Source organism: Hypanus sabinus, chromosome 8, assembly GCF_030144855.1.
Source record: "Hypanus sabinus isolate sHypSab1 chromosome 8, sHypSab1.hap1, whole genome shotgun sequence".
NCBI classification, from domain to species: Eukaryota; Metazoa; Chordata; class Chondrichthyes; order Myliobatiformes; family Dasyatidae; genus Hypanus; species Hypanus sabinus.
In genome coordinates, this window is record NC_082713.1 from 170,671,952 (window position 1) to 170,699,312 (window position 27,361).

The 27,361-nt window shown below is 48.3% G+C and overlaps 1 protein-coding gene across 4 annotated transcripts in view; it reads left to right on the forward strand.

Moving 5' to 3' along the window:
• Positions 1-27,361, forward strand: part of nr1h4 (nuclear receptor subfamily 1, group H, member 4) — an 81,030-nt gene that overhangs the window by 47,573 nt on the left and 6,096 nt on the right. For 3 of the 4 annotated variants that reach the window (XM_059978551.1, XM_059978555.1, XM_059978554.1), the window contains exons 4-8: positions 1,078-1,211; positions 3,078-3,176; positions 4,817-4,916; positions 7,245-7,391; positions 25,436-25,549. In XM_059978551.1, coding sequence (XP_059834534.1) covers positions 1,078-1,211; positions 3,078-3,176; positions 4,817-4,916; positions 7,245-7,391; positions 25,436-25,549 — 594 coding nt within the window. The remainder of the gene's footprint in view (positions 1-1,077; positions 1,212-3,077; positions 3,177-4,816; positions 4,917-7,244; positions 7,392-25,435; positions 25,550-27,361) is intronic. The other variant, XM_059978552.1, reaches the window with a different exon arrangement.

Genomic DNA, 27,361 nt, shown 5'->3' on the forward strand with positions numbered 1-27,361 from the left:
CCAATGGTATCGCACCTGTTGCTCCAGTAGGCAAATTGGATTGGATCTAATCACTTCTCAGGCAGGAGCTGATGTGTTTCATTACCAGCCTCTCAAAACACTTCATCACCGTGGATGCACACATCATTGGACGATGGACACTGAAGCAGGTTACCACGTTTTTGATTGAAGCAGGTGTGCACGTCAGACTGCCAAAGTGAGAGGTTAAAGATCTCAGTGAACACTCCACCCAGTGCTCAGCGCAGGGGTCGGGGTTTGGGAATCAGCCAGGCTCTCCACCTGGGCCGGATGCTTTCCGTGGGTTCACCCTCCTGAAGGGTGCTCTCATGTCAGCCTCAGAGACTGAAATCACAGGGTCATTGGGGGCTGTGGGAGCTTGTGAAGGTTACTCAGGTGTGTACGTCAGACTGCTCAGTGCAGGGCGTTGGTAATCGGCCAGGCACTCCACCTGGGCCGCATACTGTCAGTGGGTTCACCCTCCCTCACATTGGCCTCACAGACTGAAATCACAGGGTCATTGGGGGCTGTGGGAGCATTAAGGAGATTGCAATATGTAGATAGGGTCTCCATAAGTAAGAGAGTGATTGGTTATTGCGGTAAAAGTCAGAGTCAAGGTGGAGTTTACTACCGCCTGAACGTGTGCGTGCATGCGTGAAATGAAAGGGTCAGTTACAGCAGCATCACAGTCACAAGTAAAACATAAATTGAATGTATTTGTACACAATTTTCATCAAAGGACACAATTAGGACAAAAGGGCCCATTTTAGTGATCAGGGTTCAGAATAAGAACTTGGCACACGGTTCAAATGTGCCATAGTCAAATACATGACAGCATAATGCTACTGGACTCTCGTATATAATGTGTACTAGATGCTGGCAGGGATTTGAGGGGAACCTTTGTCACTCAGAGAGAGGTGAGCACCTGAATCACACTGCCAGAGAGAGCAGGGAAGCAGGGTCACTGACGGTACTTCAGACATATCTGGACAGGTACTGGGACCACCCTGAGAACACCAGTGAACTGGGGTTGTTCGGAGAGGAGTGAGTAATCCAGGCATCTACCTTCTGCTCTTGCAGGTCTGCTAACAGAAATTCAGTGCAAGTCGAAACGACTAAGGAAGTGCCCCTCACTGCCCCCCGACCCGCCTGAAACGGAGACCATGGACGGACTGGATTCCAAGCAAGTGACATCCACAACCAAGCACATCAAAGTAAATCCAGTCTTACTATGCTTCCCAGCGATGGGGGAAGGGGTGCTATATCTTCCCAAAGGCACAGTCTGATCTTACACCGGGCAGCAGTTAGCACGATGCTATCACAGCTCAGGGCATTGGAGTCTGGCATTCAGTCTGTCAGCATCTGAAAGGATATTGCTGCAGGAACTCAGCAGCTCAGGCAGCATCTATGGAAACGAATAAACAGTCAACGTTTCAGGCTGAAGCCCTCACCAGGACTGGAAAGGAAGGGGCAAGATGCCAGCATAAAAAGGGAAGGGGGAGGGGAAGGAGGACTCGTGAGAATGTGATCGGTGAAGAGTGAATCTGACTGTTTGTATGTTCTCACCATGACTGTGTGGGTTTCCTCCGGGTGTTCTGGCTTCCTCCCACAGTCCAAAGGCATACTATTTCATAGGTTGACTGGTCGTTGTGAATTGTCCTGTGACTAGGCTGGGGTTAAGTGGGTGGGTTGCCAGCAGTAACGCTCGGTGGGCCAGAGGTCCAGTTCCGCAATGTACCTCTAAATAAAATAAAAATAAACTAAAATGGGGAAATGAGTGAAGGGGTGAGTAATGGGTTAGGGTGTGAGGGGTCAGAGATAGGGACGATGGGGGTGGTCGGAGGGTGGGGAATAGCAAGCTGGGAGGAGTGGGGTGGAGCAAGGGGCTGGTGGTCTGGGAGATTATTGGAGGGGGGAGAGGTGAGGAACAGGGAGTTCCGTTTTTATAGGGAGATACAGCACAGCATCAGACCCTCCCGGCCCAGTGAGTTGGTGCTGCCCAGTGACACCCACGTGATCAATTAACACACTAATCTGTACCCAGAGCACCCGGAGGATGGTCATGGGGAGAACGTACAGATGGTGGAGGGAATCGAACTCGGGTCACTGGTGCAGTAGAAGTCTTACACTAACCACAACACTGCCATGCTGTCCCTAACACTTCACGGTCACCAGTGTGGAGGTGCCGGGGATTGAACCTGGGATCTCATCATCCTAAGCACTTGTCTGCCTCTGAGCTTCATCTCCTCAGCTGAACCGGGGTAGAGGAGATATTGTCTAAACCCTGTGATTAACCCCCTATGGTCAGACATCAGGTGAGGGAACCTAGCTCAGTGGAGAGCTTTGGGTACCAAAAACCTCCCTCAGAATGGTTTCCAAACCCGGGACCTCTACCTCCTGGTAGGAGAACAGGAACACAAACACAGTGAATTCCTGCAGGTCTCCTTCACTCTGATTTGAAACCTATCACTGGTCCTCAATTGTCACTTGGTCTAAACCCTGGAACTCCTTCCCCTGTGGGAGCTCCTTTTCCTGAAGGACTGCAATATTCAAATAAAGGTAAACATTAGCGTGTGCATTGAAATATTGAAAGATACAATGACTGCGTCAGCAACCAGCACCGACTGAGGATGGCTTGGGTCAGCCTGCAAGTGTTACCACGCTGCCAGAGACAGCATAACACACACACAACTCACTAACCCTAAGCCTGTACGTCTTAGGAATCGATACGTGGGAGGGAACTGGAGAACCTGGAGGAAATGATGAGATCATGGGGATTATGGGGATCATGGTGAACCCTGGTTACTGGTGCTCTAAAGCATTGTGCTAACTGCTACGCTATGGTGCGGCCCGCTCCCAACTTCTTGAGGGGCAGATAGCGCAGATGATACAAGGGTATAGTCTGCTGATCTTACCAACCGCATCCCTTGTTTTATTGTCAGGTTCACTTACAGCACACGGGCAACCCATTCTCATGCGATCTGCCCCAGTCACTCAGGGTCTACGGCATGGTTGATTGTCTGAAAGCTCTGGTTAAGTTTTGAGCCAGGGTTCTGATTCTTCCAATTCTGTCTCTTCAGCAGAAAATAGAATTTACCCCAAAGCAACAAGATCTCCTAAGGCACATCCTTGATGCCTTCTCCAAGTACCGCGTCCCTCAAGAGCTGACCAAGAAACTGGTAAGTGTTGGAGTGGGTGACCAACGCAGACACAGATCCTTTCTTTCTCCCATCAGCACTAATCCCATTTGCCTGAATTACAACCATTTCCTTCCTTGTCCTGCTTCTTAAACACAGAGATAGTTTCTGACTGCACCTCCTCTAGGATGTGTCATACAATTGTCTCATGAAGGTATGGGACTCTCTCCTCACCAGAATGGGCCAGAGATAGATTCCACAGAGCTTGAGCCCTAAGGTTATGCAGTAGAGATCTTCACCCATCAAATCTCTTTTACCCACTCGTGCTAATCTTTTCTAATTCTTTTTTATAGAACATTACATCACAGAACAGGCCCTTTAGCCCACAATGATGTGCCAACCTTTTAACCTACTCCAAGATCAACTTAACCTTCCTTCCCACACAACCCTCCATTTTTCTTTCATCCATGTGTCTATCTAAGAGTTTTATCAGCCTCTCCCAACACTCCTGGCAGTGCATTTCATGCACCCACCACTCTGTGTAAAAAAAAAACTACCTCTGACATTCCCTCTACACTCCCCTCCAATCCCCTTAAAATTATACCCTCATTCTAACCACTTCCGTCTCTGAATGTCCATTCTATCCGTGCCTGGGTATCATCTTGTACATCTCCATTAAGTCACCTGGCAGCCTCCTTTGTTCTTAACTTTGTCTTAATTTTCTCAACCCATACACGTAAAGCATGCCGTCTAACCCGGGCTGCAACCTCCCGGTAGCTTCCACATCGCTCCTAGAATGAGAGCTGAACCCAATACTCCCAGTGTGGTCTAACCAGAGTTTTACAGAGCTGTAACACTACCCCGAGTCTCCTCAGTTCAGTCCCCTGACTAAAGAGGGCAACACACCAAATGCCTACTTAACAATTTTCCCCAAATTCCCATCAGTTCACCCCCCCAATCCTACCCTTCACCAATACCCTGGGGGCAATTTACAGCAGCCAAGTAACCCAGCGACCTGCACGTTGCTAGGCTGTGGGAGGAAACCAGAGCAGGAGGAGGAAACCCACATGGCCACAGAGAGAACTTGCAAACTCCACACAGACAGCACCCAAAGTTGGGATCCCAAGAATGAAAAGATTTACACCTGAGAAATGATATATGGTTCTGAGCCTGCACATGCTGGAGCTTAGAAAAATGAGGTGGGATCTTATTGTTTTCAACAGTTGGGGAGTCTGGGACCAGAGTGCACAGTTTCAGAATAGAGGAACATCCCCTTAGAACAGAGATGAGGAGGGATTTCTTTAGTCAGATGGTGGTGAATCTATGGAATTCAATGCTTCAGATAGATGTGGCCAAGTCATAGGGTATATTTGAAGTGGAGATTGATACATTCTTGATTGGTAAGTATGTTAAAGATTATGGGGAGAAGGCAGGAAGTATAATTAATGAGCCATGATGGAATAGCAGAGCTGTCATGAGGGGCTGAATGGCTTAATTCTGTTCCTATCCCTTGTGGCCTCTGGAGCTGTGAGTCAGTGACTCTGTGCTAGAGTCACTGTGGGAGAGGCTGGGGGGACTGTACAAAGGGGTCCTCCATGGGTTGACATACTGAACTGTTTGGGTTCCGTCTCTGAGCGAGCTGGTAATGTGATGGTCTGACAGTGCTCTCCGCATCTCTCCAGCTGCAGCAGCGATGCAGTCCTGAGGAAAACTTCCTGCTCCTCACTGAAACCGCAACCAGTCACGTCCAGCTACTGGTGGAGTTCACCAAGAAGCTACCCGGTGAGTGGGTCCAACTCCAGCTCCTTTCACCGAAAATCAACCTCGAGTTTATTGCCATGTGCGCTGTTGCAATGAGAAAACTACTTTTAGCGGCAACACAGGCAGATTGCATCAGATCAGCAGGAAACACACACAAAATGCTGGAGAAGCTCAGCAGGTCACTCAGCATCTGTGGAAATGGTGTTTCATGCCGAGACCGTTCCTCAGGATTGGATAGGAAGAGGGAAGAAGCCAGAGTAAGACGGTGGGCAGAAGGGAAGGACGTAATAGAGACACTGCCTAACAAGCAGGGTAGCCAGAGGGTTCTAGGCCAACCTCTGTAGATACCCCTGATAGTGGGGAGGGATGGGCCTGTGATGCACCAGTCCACCACTCCGCATCTCTTACGTTCCTGCACTCTTGAATTGCCATACCAGACCGTGATGCAAACAGTCAGCCTACTTTCAATAGTACATCGGTAGGAATTTGTTGGAGTGTTGGGTGACAAGCTGGGCCTCCTAAACTTCATCAGAAGGTAAAGACTTTGACACTGGCTTGTGATTGTATCTGTGTGATGGGCCCAGGGTAGTTCATCCAATATGTTGATGCAGGAGATTCTGCAGATGCTGGAAATGTTAAATAACACACACAAAATGCACTTCTCCAGTATCGTGTGTGAGTTATTCATGCGGTGCTCAGAAATTTCAAGTTTCAGTTCAAGATACATTTATTATCAAAGTATGTATGTAAACCTTGAGATTCGTCTGCTTACAGGCAGCCAGAAAGCAAGAAACCTGAAAGAATCCACTTTAAAAGTGAGCAACACCCAACATGGAGAGGGAGAGGGAGAGGGAGAGGGAGAGGGAGAGAGAGAGAGAGAGAGAGAGGGAGAGGGAGAGGGAGAGAGAGAGGGAGAGAGAGGGAGGGAGAGAGAGAGAGAGAGAGCGAGAGAGAGAGAGAGAGAGAGAGAGAGGAGAGAGAGGGAGGGAGAGAGAGCGAGAGAGAGCGAGAGAGAGCGAGAGAGAGAGACAGAGAGAGAGAGAGAGAGAGAGAGAGAGAGAGAGAGAGAATATGAATCGTACAAACAATAAAACAAGCAACGGCATTCAGAATTGAATTGAACCCACAGATCGAAGCCTGGAGCAGTCGGAGTGGGTCCATTGCTTCAGTCTCAGTTTATCACAGAGCAGGGCCATTCACTGCAAAACTCGCAAACACTAAGCTGAGAGCAACTAGAACACGACACATCCTCAGCCCCAGCACCAAGGAGAGTGGAGTAAACCATCACGGAGCCAAAATGGCCCTGACCCTTGCTTCTCAGTCCCAACACTCTGCCTTTCAGTCTATCAGGCCTGGCATTTAAATTGTCCAAGTGCTGTGTCATCCCCTGCATTCGGACCCATGCCCTGCTGCAGCGATACACTCTGGGCCGGTTCCAGACCATACTGGACGTTCCTAAATCAGCCTATGCTTAGATGAATCCAACCTCACTCCCAGCTCAGTGGGAAGAAAACCTGCTTTAGTTGCTTTTTTAGGTTCGTTGGGGTGATCTTGGGCAGTTTGGGGTCAGGTTAGGGTTTCGAGACAGTGATGCGGGGAATTTGAAGTCAAGCCACGACTCTAAGCGTCCGCTCTGCGTCCAGCCAGCAGCTCAGGTGCAAGTTATCCGTGGCTGGACGTTCAGCTTGGCCGAGAGCCGGTGGCACCCAACGGTCAGTAGTTGTCCACTGGTTCCAGAGTTCTGTGTCTCAAGAGGAACGAGGTTCGATGACCACCCCAATGGTACACAGAGCGGTGAGACCGGAGTTTGCGGTCTAGTGTTCTGCATTTCAGATTCAAGATCAAGTTCATCATCTGACTATACATGTATAAAACAAAATGAAACAGTGTTCCTCTGGACCACGGTACACCCACAAAACATGTCACATAGCGCATAAACCAAAACCTCACCATAAATAATTAATGAAATATAATTCGAAATGAATGTAGTGCATGCACAGGTAAACAGTGAACAGCTGGCTCTCCTAGAAACGAGACCATGGTGGCAGGGTATTTATTACTCTCACAGCCTGAGGGAACGAGCTGTTCCCCAGTCTGGCAGTCCTAGTCCTGATGCTCCTGTACCTCCTTCCCGATGGTAGTGGGTCTGAGAGATTTGGTTCTCACTGATGTACGCATGATAAATACGTTTGAATCTTACATTCACACCAAGCCCTGGGACTATGAATGGTTTTACTGCGAGGAGTCCACTGAATGTGTGGGTGAACACTGAGACAGAGCTGTTGCCGGTCAGTGAAGGTTGCAGAGGAGTGAGACAGATGTGCGTGACACTGGCTCTGTTGTCTGCAGGCTTCCAGATGTTGGATCATGAGGATCAGATTGCCTTGTTAAAGGGCTCAGCGGTGGAAGCCATGTTCCTTCGCTCTGCCCAGATATTCAGCAGGAAGATTCCTTGTCAACAGAGCAAGTTGTTGGAAGATCGTATAAGACACAGCGGTGAGTACAGAACTTCCCACTGTTCGAAATCTCAACTGCTCTGGACAGTACATCACCCCGTGGGATGGTCACACTGAGGGAGGGTCACACTGAGGGAGGGGTACTGAGGGAGGGTCACACTGAGGGAGGGGTACTGAGGGAGGGTCACACTGAGGGAGGGGTAGTACTGGGGGAGGGTCACACTGAGGGAGGGTCACACTGAGGGAGGGGTAGTACTCAGGGAGGGGTAGCACTGAGGGAGGGTCACACTGAGGGAGGGTCACCCCGTGGGAGGGGTACTGAGGGAGGGTCACACTGAGGGAGGGTCACACTGAGGGAGGGTCACACTGTGGGAGGGGTAGTACTCAGGGAGGGTCACACTGAGGGAGGGGTACTGAGGGAGGGTCACACTGAGGGAGGGTCACCCCGTGGGAGGGGTAGTACTCAGGGAGGGTCACACTGAGGGAGGGTCACACTGAGGGAGGGGTAGTACTGAGGGAGGGTCACACTGAGGGAGGGTCACCCCGTGGGAGGGGTAGTACTCAGGGAGGGTCACACTGAGGGAGGGTCACACTGAGGGAGGGGTAGTACTGGGGGAGGGTCACACTGAGGGAGGGGTAGCACTGAGGGAGGGTCACACTGTGGGAGGGGTGGTACTGAGGGAGGGTCACACTGAGGGAGGGGTAGCACTGAGGGAGGGTCACATTGTGGGAGAGGTGGTACTGAGGGAGGGTCACACTGTGGGAGGGGTAGTACTGAGGGAGGGTCACACTGTGGGAGGGGTGGTACCGAGGAGGGTCACACTGTGGGAGGGATGATACTGAGAGAGGGTCACATGATGGGAGGGTCACACTGTGGGAGGGGTGGTATTGAGGGAGGGTCACACTGTGGGAGGGGTGGTACTGAGGGAGGGTCACACTGTGGGAGGGGTAGTACCGGGGGAGGGTCACACTGTGTTTTGTGTTTTGATTTCATTCTCCTTTCTGCCCGTGTACTCAAGAATGACGATAAACAATCTTAAACCTTGAATCTGATTCTGACTCTTGAGCAGAGAGTCTATAATTGCATGTTCATATGGACTGGATGTGATCTGTACTGTCTGTAGTTGTAAAGCAGGTCAGAGGGAGGATAGGTATTGTCCCTGTGCCAGTCAGTACCAGCGTCGCTGGGAGAGGATGAGATGAGGTATCAGCTGTTAGACTGGGATTTAATTTCCCCTTCTTTCACTGTGAGTTTTACACTAGTGCTCCAGAGAACTGGGCCACAGAAAAAGTAATGAAGTGATTTAATTTAATGTTATTTATTTAGAGATTCAGCACAGAAAAGGTCTTTCCTGCGCAATGAGTCACACCACCCAGCATCCCACCGTAGCCTAATCACAGGACAATCTGCATTGTCCAATTGACCTAACATCCCGTTCATCTTTGGCTGTGCGAGGAAACTGAACCAGCGAGAGGAAACCCCTGCATTCACAGAGAGGAGGCAGAGAATAGCAGAACTGAACTCCGAACTGCGATGCCCTGAGCTGTACCAGGCACCGTACTAACTGCTGCCCTACCGTGGCCCCCCTTGTAGTCACGTGCTCAGCCAGCCCGGAGACAGAGAGTGACTCTGGTGCACTCAGTGAGAGAGAATTCTCCACACTCCAGTTAAAGCATCACTCAATTCACTCACTCCATCTTCTCATTGCAGTTGAGTCTATACATTCTAAACACTTCTGTTAATACTCAGTGAGGGGTATCTTTATTGGTGGCATTATGGTCTGGTATGGAAACACAATGCCCAAAACAGAAAAGGCTACAGGAAGTGCTGGGTACAGCCCAGTCCATCACTGGCAGAGCCCTCCCCACCATTGAGTGTTGCCCCGAGAAAGCAGCATCCGCCATCAAGAACCCACTGTGCTGCTCTCATCAGGAAGAAGGTACAGGAGCCTTAGGACCTACACCACCAGGAACACTTATTAACCCTCAGACATTAGGCCCCTGAACCAGTGAGGATAGCTTCACTCACCTGAAGACTGAACTCAACACAATCTACAGACTCACTTTCAAAGACTCTACCACTCAGGATTATTTTTTTAAGTTTATTTTTCATGATTGCTATTGTGTTTGCACAGTCTGTCTTCCTTTGCACTTTGGTTACTGGTCAGTCTGTGTGTGTAGTTTTTTACTGATTCTATTGTATTTCTTTGTTCTACTGTGAATGCCTATCAAGAAGATGAATTTCAGGTTGTCTGTGGTGACGTATACTTACACACATTGGTCATAAGTTTACTTTCAACTTTGACTTCCCAGCCTCCCCTCTAATGACTCTGTCTACACTTTTTGCTGCCCCAGTAAAGCAGCCAGCATAATCAAGGTCTGCTCCCAGCCTGGACATTCTCTCTTCTCCCCTCTCCTTTCGGGCAGAAGATACAAAAGCCTGAAAGCACGTACCACCAGGCTGAAGGACAGCTGCTACCCCACTGTTAGCAAACTCTTGAAAAGATCTTTCGTACGATAAGTTGCACAAGGCACATATAGTGCATATACTTGTGATAGCAGAAAAATAGAGACACAAATATCATCCATGTCACGGAGTGTCTTGGCTTGTAGATTGATGGTGCATGAAATGTTGTCTTGGAGCAACCTTTCGGCCAGAACAAGCTTTCAGCAAGGCTCATCATGCGCTGGTGCGGCTACAGACAAATGCAGTCCAGTTTGTCTACCACCGAGCAAATACTGGAGAGCAGCACTCATGAGAGGGTCCAGCCCAAACTTCAGCATGCCCGCTGTGCCTCCGCTCTATCCCACACCAGCTCGGGAGTCTCCTCCCCTGGGTGGTTCAGCAACAACCAAGGCCATGCAGCTTCCCCACCATCCGTCTCCCCAGTGAACTGGACTTGGAGCATTCTACATTGTTAATGTCCAACAGGGTCTCGCAATTACTACAGAAGGTCTTGCACCTTATTGCACTCCTGCGCTGCGCTTTCCCTGTAACTGCAACACTTTCCTGCATTTTGTTATTGTTTTCTCTTGTTCTACCTCAACGTACCGATGTGGTGAAATGATCTGTACGGACAACATGCAGAACAAAGCTGTTTACTGAACATGTGACACTAATAAACCAATTTACCAACTCAGCAATCTTTCAGATTGGATAGATCTTACACTTAACACCTTACAGTTTCTCATTTCATCCCCCCTTTCCTGGATTCACCTATCACACACTAGCTCATGCTCTCCCCTTCCCCCTACCCTATTATTATGGTTTCAGTTCCCCTTCCATTCCAATCTGATTAAGCACCTTCATCTAGATACAGAGGGCACAGCCTCAGAATAGAGGATGCCCCTTTCAGACAGAGGGCACAGCCTCAGAATAGAGGATGCCCCTTTCAGACAGAGGGCACAGCCTCAGAATAGAGGATGCCCCTTTCAGACAGAGGGCACAGCCTCAGAATAGAGGATGCCCCTTTCAGACAGAGGGCACAGCCTCAGAATAGAGGATGCCCCTTTCAGACAGAGGGCACAGCCTCAGAATAGAGGATGCCCCTTTCAGACAGAGGGCACAGCCTCAGAATAGAGGATGCCCCTTTCAGACAGAGGGCACAGCCTCAGAATAGAGGATGCCCCTTTCAGACAGAGGGCACAGCCTCAGAATAGAGGATGCCCCTTTCAGACAGAGGGCACAGCCTCAGAATAGAGGATGCCCCTTTCAGACAGAGGGCACAGCCTCAGAATAGAGGATGCCCCTTTCAGACAGAGGGCACAGCCTCAGAATAGAGGATGCCCCTTTCAGACAGAGGGCACAGCCTCAGAATAGAGGATGCCCCTTTCAGACAGAGACGAGGAGGAATCGCTTTAGCCGGAGGGTGGTGAATCTGGGGAATTTGTTGCCACAGACGGCTGTGGAGGTCAAGTCATTGGGTATATTTAAAGCTGAGGTTGATAGATTCTTGATTATTCAGGGTAGCAACCGTTATAAGGAAAGGCAGGAGAATGGAGTTCAGAGGGAAAATAAATCAGCCATGATGGAAAATGGCAGAGCAGACTTGATGGGCTGAGTGGCCTAATTCTGCTCCTGTGTATTATGGTCAGAACAGCCCCTCCAACACTGTGACCCTCCCTCAGTACCACCCGTCCCACAGTGTGACCCTCCCTCAGTACCACCCCTCACACAGTGTGATCCTCCCCCGGTACCACCCCTCCCACAGTGTGACCCTCCCTCAGTACCACCCCTCACACAGTAAGACACTTCCTCAGTACCACCCGGCCCACAGTGTGACCCTCCCTCAGTACCACCCTTCACACAGTGTGACCCTTCCTCAGTACCACCCGGCCCACAGTGTGACTACCCCTCAGTACCACCCCTCCCACAGTGTGACCCTCCCTCAGTACCACCCCTCACAGAGTCCCTCCCACAGTGACTCTCCCTCAGTACCGCCCCTCCCACAGTGACCTTCCCTCAGTACCGCCCCTCCCACAGTGTGACCCTCCCTCAGTACCACCCCTCACACAGTGTGACCCTCCCTCGGTACCACCCCTCACAGAGTCCCTCCCACAGTGTGATCCTCCCTCAGTACCACCCCTCCCACAGAGTGACCCTCCCTCAGTGCCGCCCCTCCCACAGTGTGACCCTCCCTCAGTACCACCCCTCCCACAGAGAGACCCTCCCTCAGTACCACCCCTCCCACAGAGTGACCCTCCCTCAGTACCGCCCCTCCCACAGTGTGACCCTCCCTCAGTACCACCCTCACAGAGTCCCTCCCACAGTGTGACCCTCCCTCAGTACCACCCCTCCCACAGTGCTACCCTCCCTCAGTACCACCTCTCACACAGACCCTCTCTCAGTACCACCCCTCACACAGTGTGACCCTCCCTCAGTACCACCCATCCCACAGAGTGACCCTCCCTCAGTACCACCCCTCCCACAGAGTGACCCTCCCTCAGTACCGCCCCTCCCACAGTGACCCTCCCTCAGTACCACCCTCACAGTCCCTCCCACAGTGTGACCCTCCCTCAGTACCACCCCTCCCACAGTGCTACCCTCCCTCAGTACCACCTCTCACACAGACCCTCCCTCAGTACCGCCCCTCCCACAGTGTGACCCTCCCTCAGTACCGCCCCTCCCACAGTGACCCTCCCTCAGTACCACCCCTCACAGTCCCTCCCAAAGTGACCCTCCCTCAGTACCACCCCTCCCACAGAGTGACCCTCAGTACCACCCCTCCCACAGAGTGACCCTCCCTCAGTACCGCCCCTCCCACAGTGTGACCCTCCCTCAGTACCACCCTCACAGAGTCCCTCCCACAGTGTGACCCTCCCTCAGTACCACCCCTCCCACAGTGCTACCCTCCCTTAGTACCACCCCTCACACAGACCCTTCCTCAGTACCACCCCTCCCACAGTGTGACCCTCCCTCAGTACCACCTCTCCCACAGTGTGACCCTCCCCCGGTACCACCCCTCCCACAGTGTGACCCTCCCTCGGTACCACCCCTCCCATAGTGTGACCCTCCCTCAGTACCGCCCCTCACACAGTGCGACCCTCCCTCAGTACCACCCCTCCCACAGTGCGACCCTCCCTCAGTACCACCCCTCACACAGTGCGACCCTCCCTCAGTACCACCCCTCCCACAGTGTGACCCTCCCTCAGTACCACCCCTCCCACAGTACTGCACCAAAACCTTCTCTAACCCATACTATCGACAGTTCCCAGTGTCTGCCTGTCCCTCTGGTCTAAGGGTCTGTACTGTGGGATCCATCTGCTCTGAATTCTGCTGTTGATGCTATAGTTTTCCAGACATAAAGGAACAGATCATTCAGATTTACTTTGGGCATTGAAAGGCTGCATATCTTTAGTTCCATTGTGTGGAAGTGTCAGTCTAGATGTGATAACTGTATGATTTGTGGCCGTACGTCCCTCTCAAAATTCTCACTTTGTCCTCTATCAACTTTTAACTTAAGGGCGTTTTGATGCATTATTCATCTGTGTGTCTTGGATTATCACAGAGACCGTAATGAATTCATACTCCTCCATGAAATGACTGGTCAGTGTCTGACAATGGCCTTTCTGTGGAAGGTTTCATTCACATGCAGATGTGGGATAACATCGAGGCAGCAGACTTTTTCACCCAACCCTAGCTCTAATGGTGGTGGATAAATCATCTGATGTGCACTGAGCAGATAACCCTGTGAGCTGGGGGACTTCAAAGGTTTTCAAAATGTCGACCTTTCATTTGTCACTGGCCTTTCTTCAACCTGACGACAGCATTCCACAAAGTGCTCTCCTTTCAAATTCGCCCTGAGTTTAAATCGGTGGTACAGCAGTATTCTGGACAATCGGCAATGTGAGAAAGTCGGCAGACACCGGCGTCTGGAGAAACTCAGCGGGTTGGGCAGCGTCTGAGCGAGGAGAGGAAGTCCTGGTGAAGGGTCTTGGCCCAAAGCATCGTCTGTTTATTCCTTTCCATAGATACTACCTCGTCAAGTCACTTTTTATTGTCATTTCAACCTTAACTGCTGCTACAGTACACGGTAAAAATGAGACAACGTTTTTCAGGACCGTGGTGCTACATGAAACAGCACAAAAACTACATAAAAACAACACAGAAAAAACTACACTAGACTAGAGACCTACCCAGGACTGCATAAAGTGCACAAACCAGTGCAGGCATTACAATAAATAATAAACAAGACAATAGGGCAGTAAGTTGGTGTCAGTCCAGGCTCTGGGTATTGAGGAGTCTGATAGCCTGCGGGAAGAAACTGTTACATAGTCTGGTCGTGAGAGCCCGAATGCTCTGGTGCCTTTTCCCAGACAGCAGGAGGGAGAAGAGTTTGTATGAGGGGTACGTGGGGTCCTTCATAATGCTGTTTCCTTTGCGGATGCAGCGCGTAGTGTAAATGTCTATAGTGGCGGGAAGAGAGACCCCGATGATCTTCTCAGCTGACCTCACTATCTGCTGCAGGGTTTTGCGATCCGAGACGGTGCAATTTCCGAACCAGGCAGTGATGCAGTTGCTCAAGATGCTCTCAATACAACCCCTGTAGAATGTGATGAGGATGGGAGGGGGGGGGGGGAGATGGACTTTCCCTACAAAGTAGAGACTGGGCTTTCTTTGCTATGGAACTTTTGTTGAGGGACCAGGTGAGATTCTCCACCAGGTGAACACCAAGAAATTTGGTGCTCTTAACGATCTCTACCGAGGAGCCGCCGATGTTCAGCAGAGTGGTCGCTCTGTGCCCTCCTGAAGTCAGCAACCATCTCTTTTGTTTTGTTCACATTCAGAGACAAGTTGTTGGCTCTGCACCAGTCCGTTAGCCGCTGCACCTCCTCTCTGTAAGCTGACTTGTCGTTCTTGCTGATGAGGCCCACCACAGTTGTTTCATTGGTGAACCTTATGATGTGATTCGAGCTGTGTGTTGCAGTACAGTCAACAAAGTGAACAGCAGTGGACTGAGCACGCAGCCCTGGGGGACACTGCGCTCAGTGTGATGGTGTTGGAGATGCTGCTCCCGATCCGGACTGACTGAGGTCTCCCAGTCAGGATCCTGCAGAGATCCTCCAGCATTTTGTGTGTGTTTCTCTGGATCTCTCACGTTGGTGTTGAGGACTTCTCTGAGGATTGTCACCTTGTCACGGTGGAGTGGCTTCCAAGTTCCTGAGATTCCCAGAATAATGCCTTCAGGAGTTCAGCTGTCTGTCACTGAGCTCCTGGTAGGGTCACCCATGGCAATAAGTCAAGGAGGAGGTTCCAGAGAAACGGTGATCCAACCGAGACCTCGGTGGTGGAGTTGGTAGAAGATGATGACTCATCAGAATGGCAGTGAAGGTGGAGGATGAAGGGTCCCTAGTCATCTTGTATTTCAGGCCAGTGGACCCTGACCCCCATCTGTCCGGACTGTGTGGTGGCTGCCCGTGCGTCAGCCTCGCCGGGTTAAAGTCACTCACAGGAGTATTCCATTAAGGAAATACACCCTAACATTAGCAGGAGATGGGGATCTCAGATCGGCCTCTGTAGCTGTCTGAGGACCCACCAATTGACACCCCTTAGGAGAACATCATACTCATCTCCAGGGATTGCACTGCTGTTTTGGACTACAACTAGAGGTTATGGGTTAAGGGTGAAAGGTGAAATGTTTAAGAGGAACATGAGGGGGAACTCCTTCACTCAAAGAGTTGTGAGAGTGTGGAATGAGCTGGAATGCAAGTGATGCATGCAAGCTCGATATCGAGATTTAAGAGAAGTTTGGATAGGTACATGGATAGTAGGAGTATGGAGGGCTATGGTCCCGGTGCTGGTCGATGGGAGTAGATAGTTTAAATGGTTTGCCGTGGACTAGATGGGCTGAGGGTCTGTTTCTAGGCTGTACATTTATATGGCTCTATATGTTGAGGAAGGGAATAGTTCCTTCAGTCCTGCTCATCCCACATTGGGGGCTTTCTGTGTCTCTGCCCCTCCCCCCCCACAGAGGTACATTCTTACAGACATCTATCTGACAGTGAGTGACAATGACTAGATAACAGTTTCCAAATCTCCTTGAGTCGTCTTCACTCTCTCTGTCCCATGTCTATGATCTCCACGCCAGTTAGAGACCATTTCCAAAGCTGGTTTGGACAACACCACCGAACACTCACATTTTTCTATGTCATTCAACTGCCCTCCCAGGCATTTCTCTCCAATGTGTCTCCAGCTCCACGCTGATATGCTCAGGATTTGGAACTTTTCATTCAAACCGCAGGAGGCTGTAAAGTCCGTGTAGTTACATACACAGAGTGCTGGAGGAACTCAGCAGGTCAGGCAGCATCTAGGGAGAGGAATATTTTGAGCTGAGACCCTTCAACAGGACTGCTCCCGAGTTGCAGCGTCAGTGGAATCTCTTGTGTTTAAATAATATTGAGAATCACAACTGCTTCCAAGGTCTGTACATTTAATAAAGATGTTTCAAGGCAATTGAACAATCTATCACTGTTTACATCCGATGGAAAGAATGCTGATTGTGGCTGTACTTCTCGTTGGACTCCTCGAAGTAAACACGGCTGCCAGTCAAGGATACTGGTGTGTTTAAGAAAACAGTGTTTTCAACTTCACGCCCTCACTTAGGGAAGTCTGATCATCTGGCTGTACTTCTACTCCCTGAGTTTAGGCAGAGACTGAAGACTGCAGCACCAGTAGTGAGGACCAAGAAGGTATGGACAAGGGAAGCACAGGAGCTGCTTTGAATCGGTACTGAACTATATTCATTTTCAAATCTAATTGAGTATTCTGCAGTTGTTACCGACTTCATTAAAGCCTGTCTGGATGAATGTGTACCTATGAAAACTTCCTATACATCCCCAAAGCAAAAGCCATTGTCTGCCATAGGCTAGATCTGCAGCATTTAAGTCTAGTGACCCAGGTCTGTACAAGACGACCAAGTGTGACTTGTAAAGGAACACACACAAAATGCTGGAGGAACTCAGCAGGCCAGGCAGCATCGATGTAAAAGATTACAGTCGGTGTTTCGGGCTGAGACCCTTTGGTAGGATTGGAGAAAAAAGCTGAGGAATGATGTTGAAAGATGGGGAGAGGGGAGAGAGAAACACCGGGTGATAGGTGAAACTCGGACGGGGAAGGATGAAGTAAAGAGCTGGGAGGTTGATCGGTGAAAAAGAAAAAAGGCCATGGAAGAAAGAAAAAGGAGGAGGAACACCAGAGGGAGGTGATGAGCGGGCAAGGAGATCAGGTGAGAGGGAGAAAAGGGTATGGGGAAGGGTGAAGGGGGGGGGGGATCATTACTGGAAGTTCAAGAAATCAATGGTCATGCCATCGGGTTGGAGGCGACCCAAACGGAATATAAGGCGTTGTCCCTCCAACCTGAGTGTGGCCTCATCATGACAGTGGAGGAGGCCATGGATAGGCATATCAGAATGGGAATGGGAAGTGGAATTAAAATGGGAGATCCTGCTTTCTTTGACAGCAGATGCTCGGCAAAGCAGTCTCCCAATCTACATCAGGTCTCACCGATACAGAGGAGGCCACACATGTGCTTACCCGGACCCGGTTCTACAGTCATGGTTCCTCTCTGGGACCACTTTCCACTCCCAGGAGTGAGATACACCAGCTACTGGAGTGGTGTCACAGCAGCAGCCTTGCACTCAACATCAGTGACACAAAGGAGCAGATTATGAACTTCAGGAAGGGTAAGACGAGGGAACACAAACCAATCTTCATAGAGGGATCAGAAGTGGAGAGAGTGAACATTCAAGTTCCTGGGTGTCAAGATCTCTGAGGATCTATCCTGGACCCAACATATCGGTGCAGCTTCAAAGAAGGCAAGATAGTGGCTATATCTCATTAGAAGTTTGAAGAGATTTGTTTTGTCAACTAAAACACTCAAAAACCTCTATAGATGTATTGGGGAGAGCATTCTGACAGGCTGCATCACTGTCTGGTATGGGGAAAGGCTACTGCACAGGACCAAAATAAGCTATAGAAAGTTGTAAAATTTGTCAGTTTCACCTTGGCTCTTAGCAACCATAGTATCCAAAATATCTTCAAGGAGCGGTACCTCAGAAAAGTGGCATCCATCATTAAGAACCCCCAGCCCCCAGGGCATGCCCTCTTCTACATTCAGGTAGGAGGTACAGAAGCCTGGAGGCACACACTCAGCAATTCAGGAACAGCTTCTTCCCCTCCGCCATCCGATTCCTGAATGGACATTGAACCTGTGAACACTACCTCATTTTTTTTCTGTTTTTGCACTATTTTTTAATTTAACTATTTAATATACATATATACTTGGTGTAATTGAGATATTAGCTTATTTATTTTCTATAATTATCATGTATTGCACTGTACTGCTACTGCTAAGTTAACAAATTTCCATAAGACCATAAGATATAGGAGCAGATTTAGACCAGTTGGCCCATCAAATCTTCTCTGCGATTTCATCCTTTCTGACCCAATTTTCCTCTCAGCCCCAATCTCCTGTCTTCTCCCCATATCCCTTCATGACTAAACCAATCAAGAATCGATCAACCTCTGCCTTAAATATACATAAAGACTTGGCCTCCAAAGCTGCCGGTAGTAAAGAATTCTACAAATTCACCACTCTCTGGCTAAAGATGACCTGCAATCTTAGAATCAGAATCCAATTCAGACAGACAGACAGACATACTTTATTGATCCCGAGGGAAATTGGGTTTCGTTACAGCAGCACCAACCAAGAATAGTGTAGAAATATAGCAATATAAAACCATAAATAATTAAATAATAATAAGTTAATCATGCCAAGTGGAAATAAGTCCAGGAACAGCCTATTGGCTCAGGGTGTCTGACACTCCGAGGGAGGAGTTGTAAAGTTTGATGGCCACAGGTAGGAATGACTTCCTATGACGCTCAGTGTTACATCTCGGTGGAATGAGTCTCTGGCTGAATGTACTCCTGTGCCTAACCAGTACATTATGGAGTGGATGGGAGACATTGTCCAAGATGGCATGCAACTTGGACAGCATCCTCTTTTCAGACACCACCGTCAGAGAGTCCAGTTCCACCCCCACAACATCACTGGCCTTACGAATGAGTTCATTGAGTCTGTTGGTGTCTGCTACCTTCAGCCTGCTGCCCCAGCACAACAGCAAACATGATAGCACTATCACTGGCACGTCGTGAAACGCGTTGTTTTGTGGGAACAGTACATTGCAATACATATTTTAAAAATCTGTAAATTACAATAAGTATATACAGTTCCTCTAAAAAGTATTTCCCCCCCCCCCCCCCGGAAGTTTTCATGTTTTATTGTTTTACAACATTGAATCACAGTGGATTTAACTTGGCTTTTTTGACACTGATCAGCAGAAGAAATATCTTTTGTATCAAAGTGAAAATAGATCTCTACAAAGTGATCTAAATTAATTACAAATATAAAACACAAAATATTTGATTGTATAAGTCTTCACCCCCTTTAATATGACACAGCAAATCATCACTGGTGCAGCCAATTGGTTTTAGAAGTTATATAATTAGTTAAATGGAGATAGCCTCCACATCTCCAAATGGAAAATCAAGGTATTTCAATTGATTGTAGTAAAAATACACCTGTATCTGGAAGGTCCAACTGCTGGTGAGTCAGTATCCTGGTATAAACTACACCACGAAGACAAAAGACCACTCCAAGCAACTCGGCGATAAGGTTATTGAAAAGGACAAATCAGGAGATGGATACAAGAACATTTCCAAGTCACTGAATATCCCCTGGAGTACAGTCATCAAGAAATGGAAGGAGTATGGCACTGCTGTAAATCTGTCCAGAGCAGGCCATCCTCAAAAAATGAGTGACCATGCAAGAAGGGAATGAGTGAGGGAGACACCAATATAACTCTGGAGGAGTTACAGACCTCAGTGGCTGAGATGTGAGAGACCGCGCATACAACTGTTGTCCAGGAAAACTCTGATGAAAAAAACTCCCATGGGAGACTCTGCGGTCAGCTCTGAAGCAGGTTGTATTGTCTGATGAAACCAGCATTGAGCTGTTTGACCATCAGACTAAGTGCTGTAAGCCAAACACCACACATAATCAAAAACACACCATCACTACTGTGAAGCATATTACTTCCGCACAGATTGCAGTCTTCCGATGAGGAAGTCTAGAATCCAGTTGCAGAGGGAGGTAGAGAGGCCCAGGTTTTTGATCAGAACTGTAGGAATGATTTATCAAACACTGAACTGTAACTAATAAACAGAAGCCTGGCGTAAGTATTGGTAATGTCCAGTTGATCCCGCGTGAAGAGACAATGAGATTGCATCTGCTGTACACTTGTGGCGAAAAGCAAATTGCAGTGTTAGCTGAGAGTTGAGATATTGGTCTGATCAATAGTTGGAGTTTGTTTAATAGTTATTCAACCATCGCGGTTGTTTCAGGGATTTTACTGACCTGGCATCCTGAATGATAACTTGCGCGAAAATCTTGATCCGGTTAAATCCCGGTGATGCAGGACGCAGGTGGGAATGACAGTAATCACTGCCATCTGCTGGTCTCTAGAACAACTGCAGGAGCTTTGGATCCAGATGGTGGCTCTCATCTCAAAATTCAAAGTTGGGTTTATTGTAAACACAAGAGATACTACAGATTCTTGAAATCTTGAGCAACACGATTCATAGCCCAAATGTTTATCCCAGCTTTACTGCTTATTGCTCTCCGTTGATGCTGCCTGACTTGCTGCATTCCTCCAATACTTTGTGCTGAGTTTATTGTAATCTGCACAACTACAATGACAAAAATTACAGCACTATTAGAGGCATGGAGTATCAGATAAGCAGTATTCACAAAAATTAAAGAAATTTTACCAAATTTTTACATGTAGAAAAATCCATTTGAACAGAAAAAAAGCCTATATTAGTACAAAGTGAACAAAGGGGTCACATTGTTGTACTATAGTGATTAGGGTTGTGCTGGTTGGTTGAAGAACAAAACAGTTGAAGGAAAGTAACGGCTCTCACCGACAGGTTGAGGAACATTCAGGAGGTACCTCCCACCTAACGTTAGCTGTGAGAAGATGGCATGGCCCGAACAGTGGTGCTCTTTGCCTTTTCAAGCAGCAATCTCTGTACATACTGTTGATGGTGGGAAGGGACGTGCCCATGATGTAGTGAGACTATAACACCATAAGACATCGGAGCAGAATTAGACCATTTGGTCCATCGAGTCTGCTCTGCCATTCCATCATGGTTGATTTATTTTCACTCTCAAACCCGTTCTCCTGCCTTCTCTCTATAACCTTTGATGACCTTTCTAATCAAGAACCTATCAAACACCGTTTTAAATATGCCCAATGACTTGGCCTCCACAGCCATCTGTGGCAATGAATTCCACAGATTCACCATCCTGTGGCTAAAGAAATTCCTCCTCAGCTCTGTTCCAAAGGGACGCTCTTGTATTTTGAGGTTGTACCCTCTGGTCCGAGACTTCCCCATCCCACCCCCTACACTAAAGGAAACAACTTCTCTACAGTCACTCCATCTATTGCAATATTCAATAGGTTTCATTCATTCCTCTAAACTCCAGCAAGTACAAGCCCAGAGTCATCAAATGCTCCTCACGTGTTAACCCTTTCATTCCTGAGAACTTGACAACCAGGAACTTGAAGCTGCTCATTCTGATCCCTCGATGAGGATTGGTATGTGTTCCTTCATCTTACCCTTCCTGAAGTCCACAATCAGCTCTTTCATCTTACTGACGTTGAGTGCCAGGTTGTTGCTGTGGCACCATTCCACTAGTTGGCATATCTCACTCCTGTACGCCTCTCGTCACCACCTGAGATTCTACCAACAATGGTTGTATTGTCAGCAAGTTTGTAGATGGTATTTGAGTTATGCCTAGCCATACAGTCATGTGTATATAGAGAGTAGAGCAGTGGGCTAAGCACACGCCCGAGGTGCGCTAGTGTTGATCGTCAGCGAGGAGGATATGTTATCGCCAATCCACACAGACTGTGGTCTTTCAGTTAGGAAGTCCAGGATCCAATTGTGGAGGGAGGTACAGGGGTCCAGGTTCTGCAACTTCTCAATCAGGATTGTGGGAATGATGGTATTAAATGCTGAGCTATAGTCAATAAACAGCATACTGACGTGGGTGTTTGTGTTGTCCAGGTGGTCTAAAGCCATGTGGAGAACTATTGAGATTGTGTCTGCCATTGATAGGCAAATTGCAATGGGTCCAGGTCCTTGCTGAGGCAGGAGTTCAGTCTAGTCATGACCAACCTCTCAAAGCATTTCATCACTGTCAATGTGAGTGCTACTGGGCGATAGTCATTAAGGCAGCCCACATTATTCTTTGGCACTGGTATAATTGTTGCCTTATTGAAGCAAGTGGGAACTTCCACCCATAGCAGTGAGAGGTTGAAAATGTCCTTGAATACTCCTGCTAGTTGGTTGGCACAGGTTTTCAGAGCCTTACCAGGTACTCCATCAGGACCTTCTGCTTTGCAAGGGTTCACTCTCTTTAAAGACAGTCTAACATCGGCCTCTGAGACAGAGATCACAGGGTCATCGGGTGCAGCAGGGATCTTCACAGCTGTAGTTGTGTTCTCCCTTTCAATGCGGGCATATAAGATGTTGAGTTCATCCGATAGTGAAGCTTCGCTGCCATTCAGGCTATTGGGTTTCGCTTTGTAGGAAGTAATGTCTTACAAACCCTGCCAGAGTTGCCGTGCATCCGATGTTGTCTCCAATCTCGTTTGAAATTGTCTCTTTGCCCTTGAATCAAACCTGGTTTTCTGGTACAGGTCTGGGTTGCCAGACTTGAATGCCACAGATCTAGCCTTCAGCAGATGACGTAGCTCCTGGTTCATCCATGGCTTTTAGTTTGGGAATGTACGGCGAGTCTTTGTAGGTACATACTCTTCCACAGAGGTTTTAATGAAGTCAGTAACAACTACAGCATATTCATCCAGGTTCGAAGATGAATCCCTGAATACAGTCCAGTCCAGTCCACCGATTCAAAGCAATCCTGTAGGCGCCCCTGTACTTCCCTTGTCCATAGCTTCTTGGACCTCACTACTGGTGCTGCAGTCTATAGTCTCTTTTATATTTAATCCTTACTTCTTAATAACTTTCTAGTTGCCTTCTGTTGCTTTTTAAAAGCTTTTCAATCCTCTAACTTTTAATCCACTGATTTTTTCTCTATTATATGCCCTGTCTTTGGATTTTCTGTTGGCTTTGACTTCTCTTGTTAGCCACAGTTGTGTCACTTTTCTTTAGAATACTTTTCTTTGGGATGTATATATCCTGTGCCTTCCGAATTGCTTCCAGAAATCCCAGCCATTGCTGCTCTGCCGTCATCCCTGTCAGTGTTCTTTTCCGATCAATTCTGGCCAACTTCTCTCTCATGCTTCTGTACTCCACTGGAATACTGAAATATCTGACTTTAGCTTCTCCTTCTCAAACTTCAGGGTGAATTTGTTCATATTATGATCACTTACCCCTAAGGATTATCTTACCTTAAGCTCTCTGATCAATTCTAGATGATTGCACGTCACCCAGTCCAGAATAGCTGTTTCTAGACTCAACCACAAACTGTTCTTTAAAAAGAGGCATCTCGCAGGCACTCTAGAAACTCCCCCTCCTGGAATCCCACACCAACCTGATTTTCCCAATCTACCTGTACATTGAAATCCCCATGGCTTTTGTAACATTATCCATTTTCTATCTCCTATTGTGATCTGTAGACCACATCCTTACAAGTGTCTGTGGGTCTGTATACAACTCTCCTCAGGGTCTTTTTACCCTTGCAGCCCCTTAGCTCTATCCACAATGATTCAACTCCTCCCGACCCTATGTCGCTTCTCTCTAATGATCTGATTTCATTTTTTACCAACAGAGCAATGTCGCCCCCTCGGCCTTCCTGCCAATCCTTTCAATACGACGTGTATGCTTGGACATTAAACTCCCAGCTACACACACAAAATGCTGAAGAAACTTAGCAGGCCAGGCTCCCAGCTATAATCTTCTTTCAGCCATGATTCAGTGATGGCTACAAAATCATGCATGCCAATCTGTGCCTGCCACACTGCACACCTTCAGCCCTGTGTTCACCCTTTTCAATTTTGTCCACCTTTTACATTGTTGACTGCAATTCTGCCCTATCAACAGCCTCTCGTCACCACACATTGCCTCTGTTTGTAAACCAGCTACCTCATCTTCAGCACTATCATCCACCTTTCCTACAATACTTCTTGCATTGAAATATACGCAGCTTAGGGCACTGGCTGCACCGTGCTCAACCTTTTGATTCCCAGTTGAGGATTCCTGACTCACCAACACCTGCCTCCCCAACCTCTCCACTAACTGCTCTGGCTTACCATTCCCCTGCACCTCTAGATTAAACCCCACCAGCACACCTTCAACTCTTCCCGGTAGGATATTAGAACCCTCCAGTTCAGGTACAAACCATCCCTTTCTGTACAGGTCCCACCTCCCCTGGAAGCGAGCCCAACGATAGAAAAATCTTGTGTCCTCCCTCCTACACCAACTCCTTAGCCATGTATTGAACTGTATAATCTTCCTCGTTCTGACCTCACTAGCATGTGGCACGGGTAGCAATCCTGAGATCACAACCCTAGAGGTCCTGTCCTTTAACTTAGTACCTAATTCCCTCAACTCCCTTTGCAGAACCTCGTCACTCATCCTACCCATGTCATTGGTACCTACATGGACCATGACCTCTGGCTGCTCGCCCTGCCTCTTAAGAATGCTGAAGACTCGATCTGAGATATCCCGGACTCTGGCACCTGGGAGGTAACATTCCATCTGGGATTCTCGTACTCTCCCACCTCCTGTCCAGTACCCCTAATTAATGAATCCCCTATCACCACAGAGTGCCTCTTCTCCTACCATCCTTTCTGAGTCACAGAGGCAGACTCAGTACCAGAGACAGGCCCACTGTGACTTTCCTCTGTTAGGTCAACCCTCCCCCAACAGTATTCAGAGTGAGATACCTGTTGTTGAGGGGGGTGGCCACAGGGGAACTCTGCACTGGCTCCTTCACCTCTTTCCCCTTCCTGACTGTCACCCAGTTTCCTGTATCCTGTACCTTGAGTATAACTGCTCTCTCTATGTCCTTTCTATCACCCCCTCAGCTTCCCGAATGATCCAGTGTTCATCCAGTTTCACCCCCAACTCCTTAACGTAGAAGCTGCAGCTGGATGCACTTCTCGCAGTTGTGTGGTCAGGGACACTGGGGGTCTCCCTGTTCTCTCACATCCTGCAAGAGGAGCATTGCATTATCCTGTCTGACATCTCTACTGTCCAAGCTGAGTTGATCCAAAGGGAAAAAAGTAACCTCGAGCTTTTCTTTACTTTGCCTGCTCTGACTGAAACCTTCGTTTGCAGAAGTTAAAGCCTCAGGGTCACCAGTCTGACGCTGTCCACTCAGACGATGGCTGCTGCGCTCGCCCCACTTCCCTCTAGTTTGCTCTTGTGATGTGATATGAAGCTTACAGCTTTGAATGAATTGTTTTGCATCTCATTAGCCGATTGTGAATGGAGGTAATTAATGAGCTAGTCATGATGTGCCTGTAACCTGTGACGGTTTCTGTGTTGCACAGGCATCGCTGAGGAATATATCACACCCATGTTTAACTTCTACCGGAGTATCGGCGAGTTGAAGATGACTCAGGAAGAATACAGTCTTCTCCTGGCCATCACCATTCTGTCTCCAGGTGGGCACGGCCAGTGTTAGTTACAGAGCACAGGGCAATGCAAAACCCCTCAGCCTGCAACATGACCCAGTCCCACAACCCTCCTCCCCCAGCATTCTGTGTTTTCATTTTGTGCTATGTCCGTAATGTACTGTGCCTCTCCAGAAAGTTAAATTTCACTGTTTAATTGTCTTTTACATGAATACAGCCAAAAGGTGCAAAACACAGTACTGACACACACACACACAGCACAAGGCACACATAGCACAAGTAAGATTTCAAGCATGTACAAAATATAGACACAAACAAAAAATATATCTAGCCTGAGACCCTGAATCCATGAATGTTGCAGTAGTCTGCAGTCGAACACAATTCAGTTTCTGTTCCGATGAGCAGCAACAGCTCCAGCTTGGATGTTACACCATCGCCTCCGGTAGTGAGCATCGACTCATACCTCATGTTACACCATATCGCCTCTGGTAGTGTGCATCGACTCATACCTCATGTTACACCATATCGCCTCTGGTAGTGAGCATCGACTCATACCTCATGTTACACCACATCCCCTCCAATAGTGAGCACTGACTCATACCTCATGTTACACCACATCCCCTCCAATAGTGAGCATCGACTCATACCTCATGTTACACCACATCCCCTCCAATAGTGAGCATTGACTCATACCTCATGTTACACCACATCCCCTCCAATAGTGAGCATCGACTCATACCTCATGTTACACCACATCCCCTCCAATAGTGAGCAATGACTCATACCTCATGTTACACCACATCCCCTCCAACAGTGTGCATCGACTCATACCTCATGTTACACCACATCCCCTCCAATAGTGTGCATCGACTCATACCTCATGTTACACCACATCCCCTCCAATAGTGTGCATCGACTCATACCTCATGTTACACCATCGCCTCTGGTAGTGTGCATCGACTCATACCTCATGTTACACCATCGCCTCTGGTAGTGTGCATCGACTCATACCTCATGTTACACCACATCCCCTCCAATAGTGAGCATTGACTCATAACTCATGTTACACCATCGTCTACGGTAGTGTGCATCGACTCATACCTCATGTTACACCACATCCCCTCCAATAGTGTGCATCGACTCATACCTCATGTTACACCACATCCCCTCCAATAGTGTGCATTGACTCATAACTCATGTTACACCATCGTCTACGGTAGTGTGCATCGACTCATACCTCATGTTACACCACATCCCCTCCAATAGTGTGCATTGACTCATAACTCATGTTACACCATCGTCTACGGTAGTGTGCATCGACTCATACCTCATGTTACACCACATCCCCTCCAATAGTGTGCATCGACTCATACCTCATGTTACACCACATCCCCTCCAATAGTGTGCATTGACTCATACCTCATGTTACACCACATCCCCTCCAACAGTGTGCATCGACTCATACCTCATGTTACACCACATCCCCTCCAATAGTGTGCATTGACTCATAACTCATGTTACACCATCGTCTACGGTAGTGTGCATCGACTCATACCTCATGTTACACCACATCCCCTCCAATAGTGTGCATCGACTCATACCTCATGTTACACCACATCCCCTCCAATAGTGTGCATTGACTCATAACTCATGTTACACCATCGTCTACGGTAGTGTGCATCGACTCATACCTCATGTTACACCACATCGCCTCCGGTAGTATGCATCGACTCATAACTCATGTTACACCATCGTCTACGGTAGTGTGCATCGACTCATACCTCATGTTACACCACATCCCCTCCAATAGTGTGCATTGACTCATAACTCATGTTACACCAT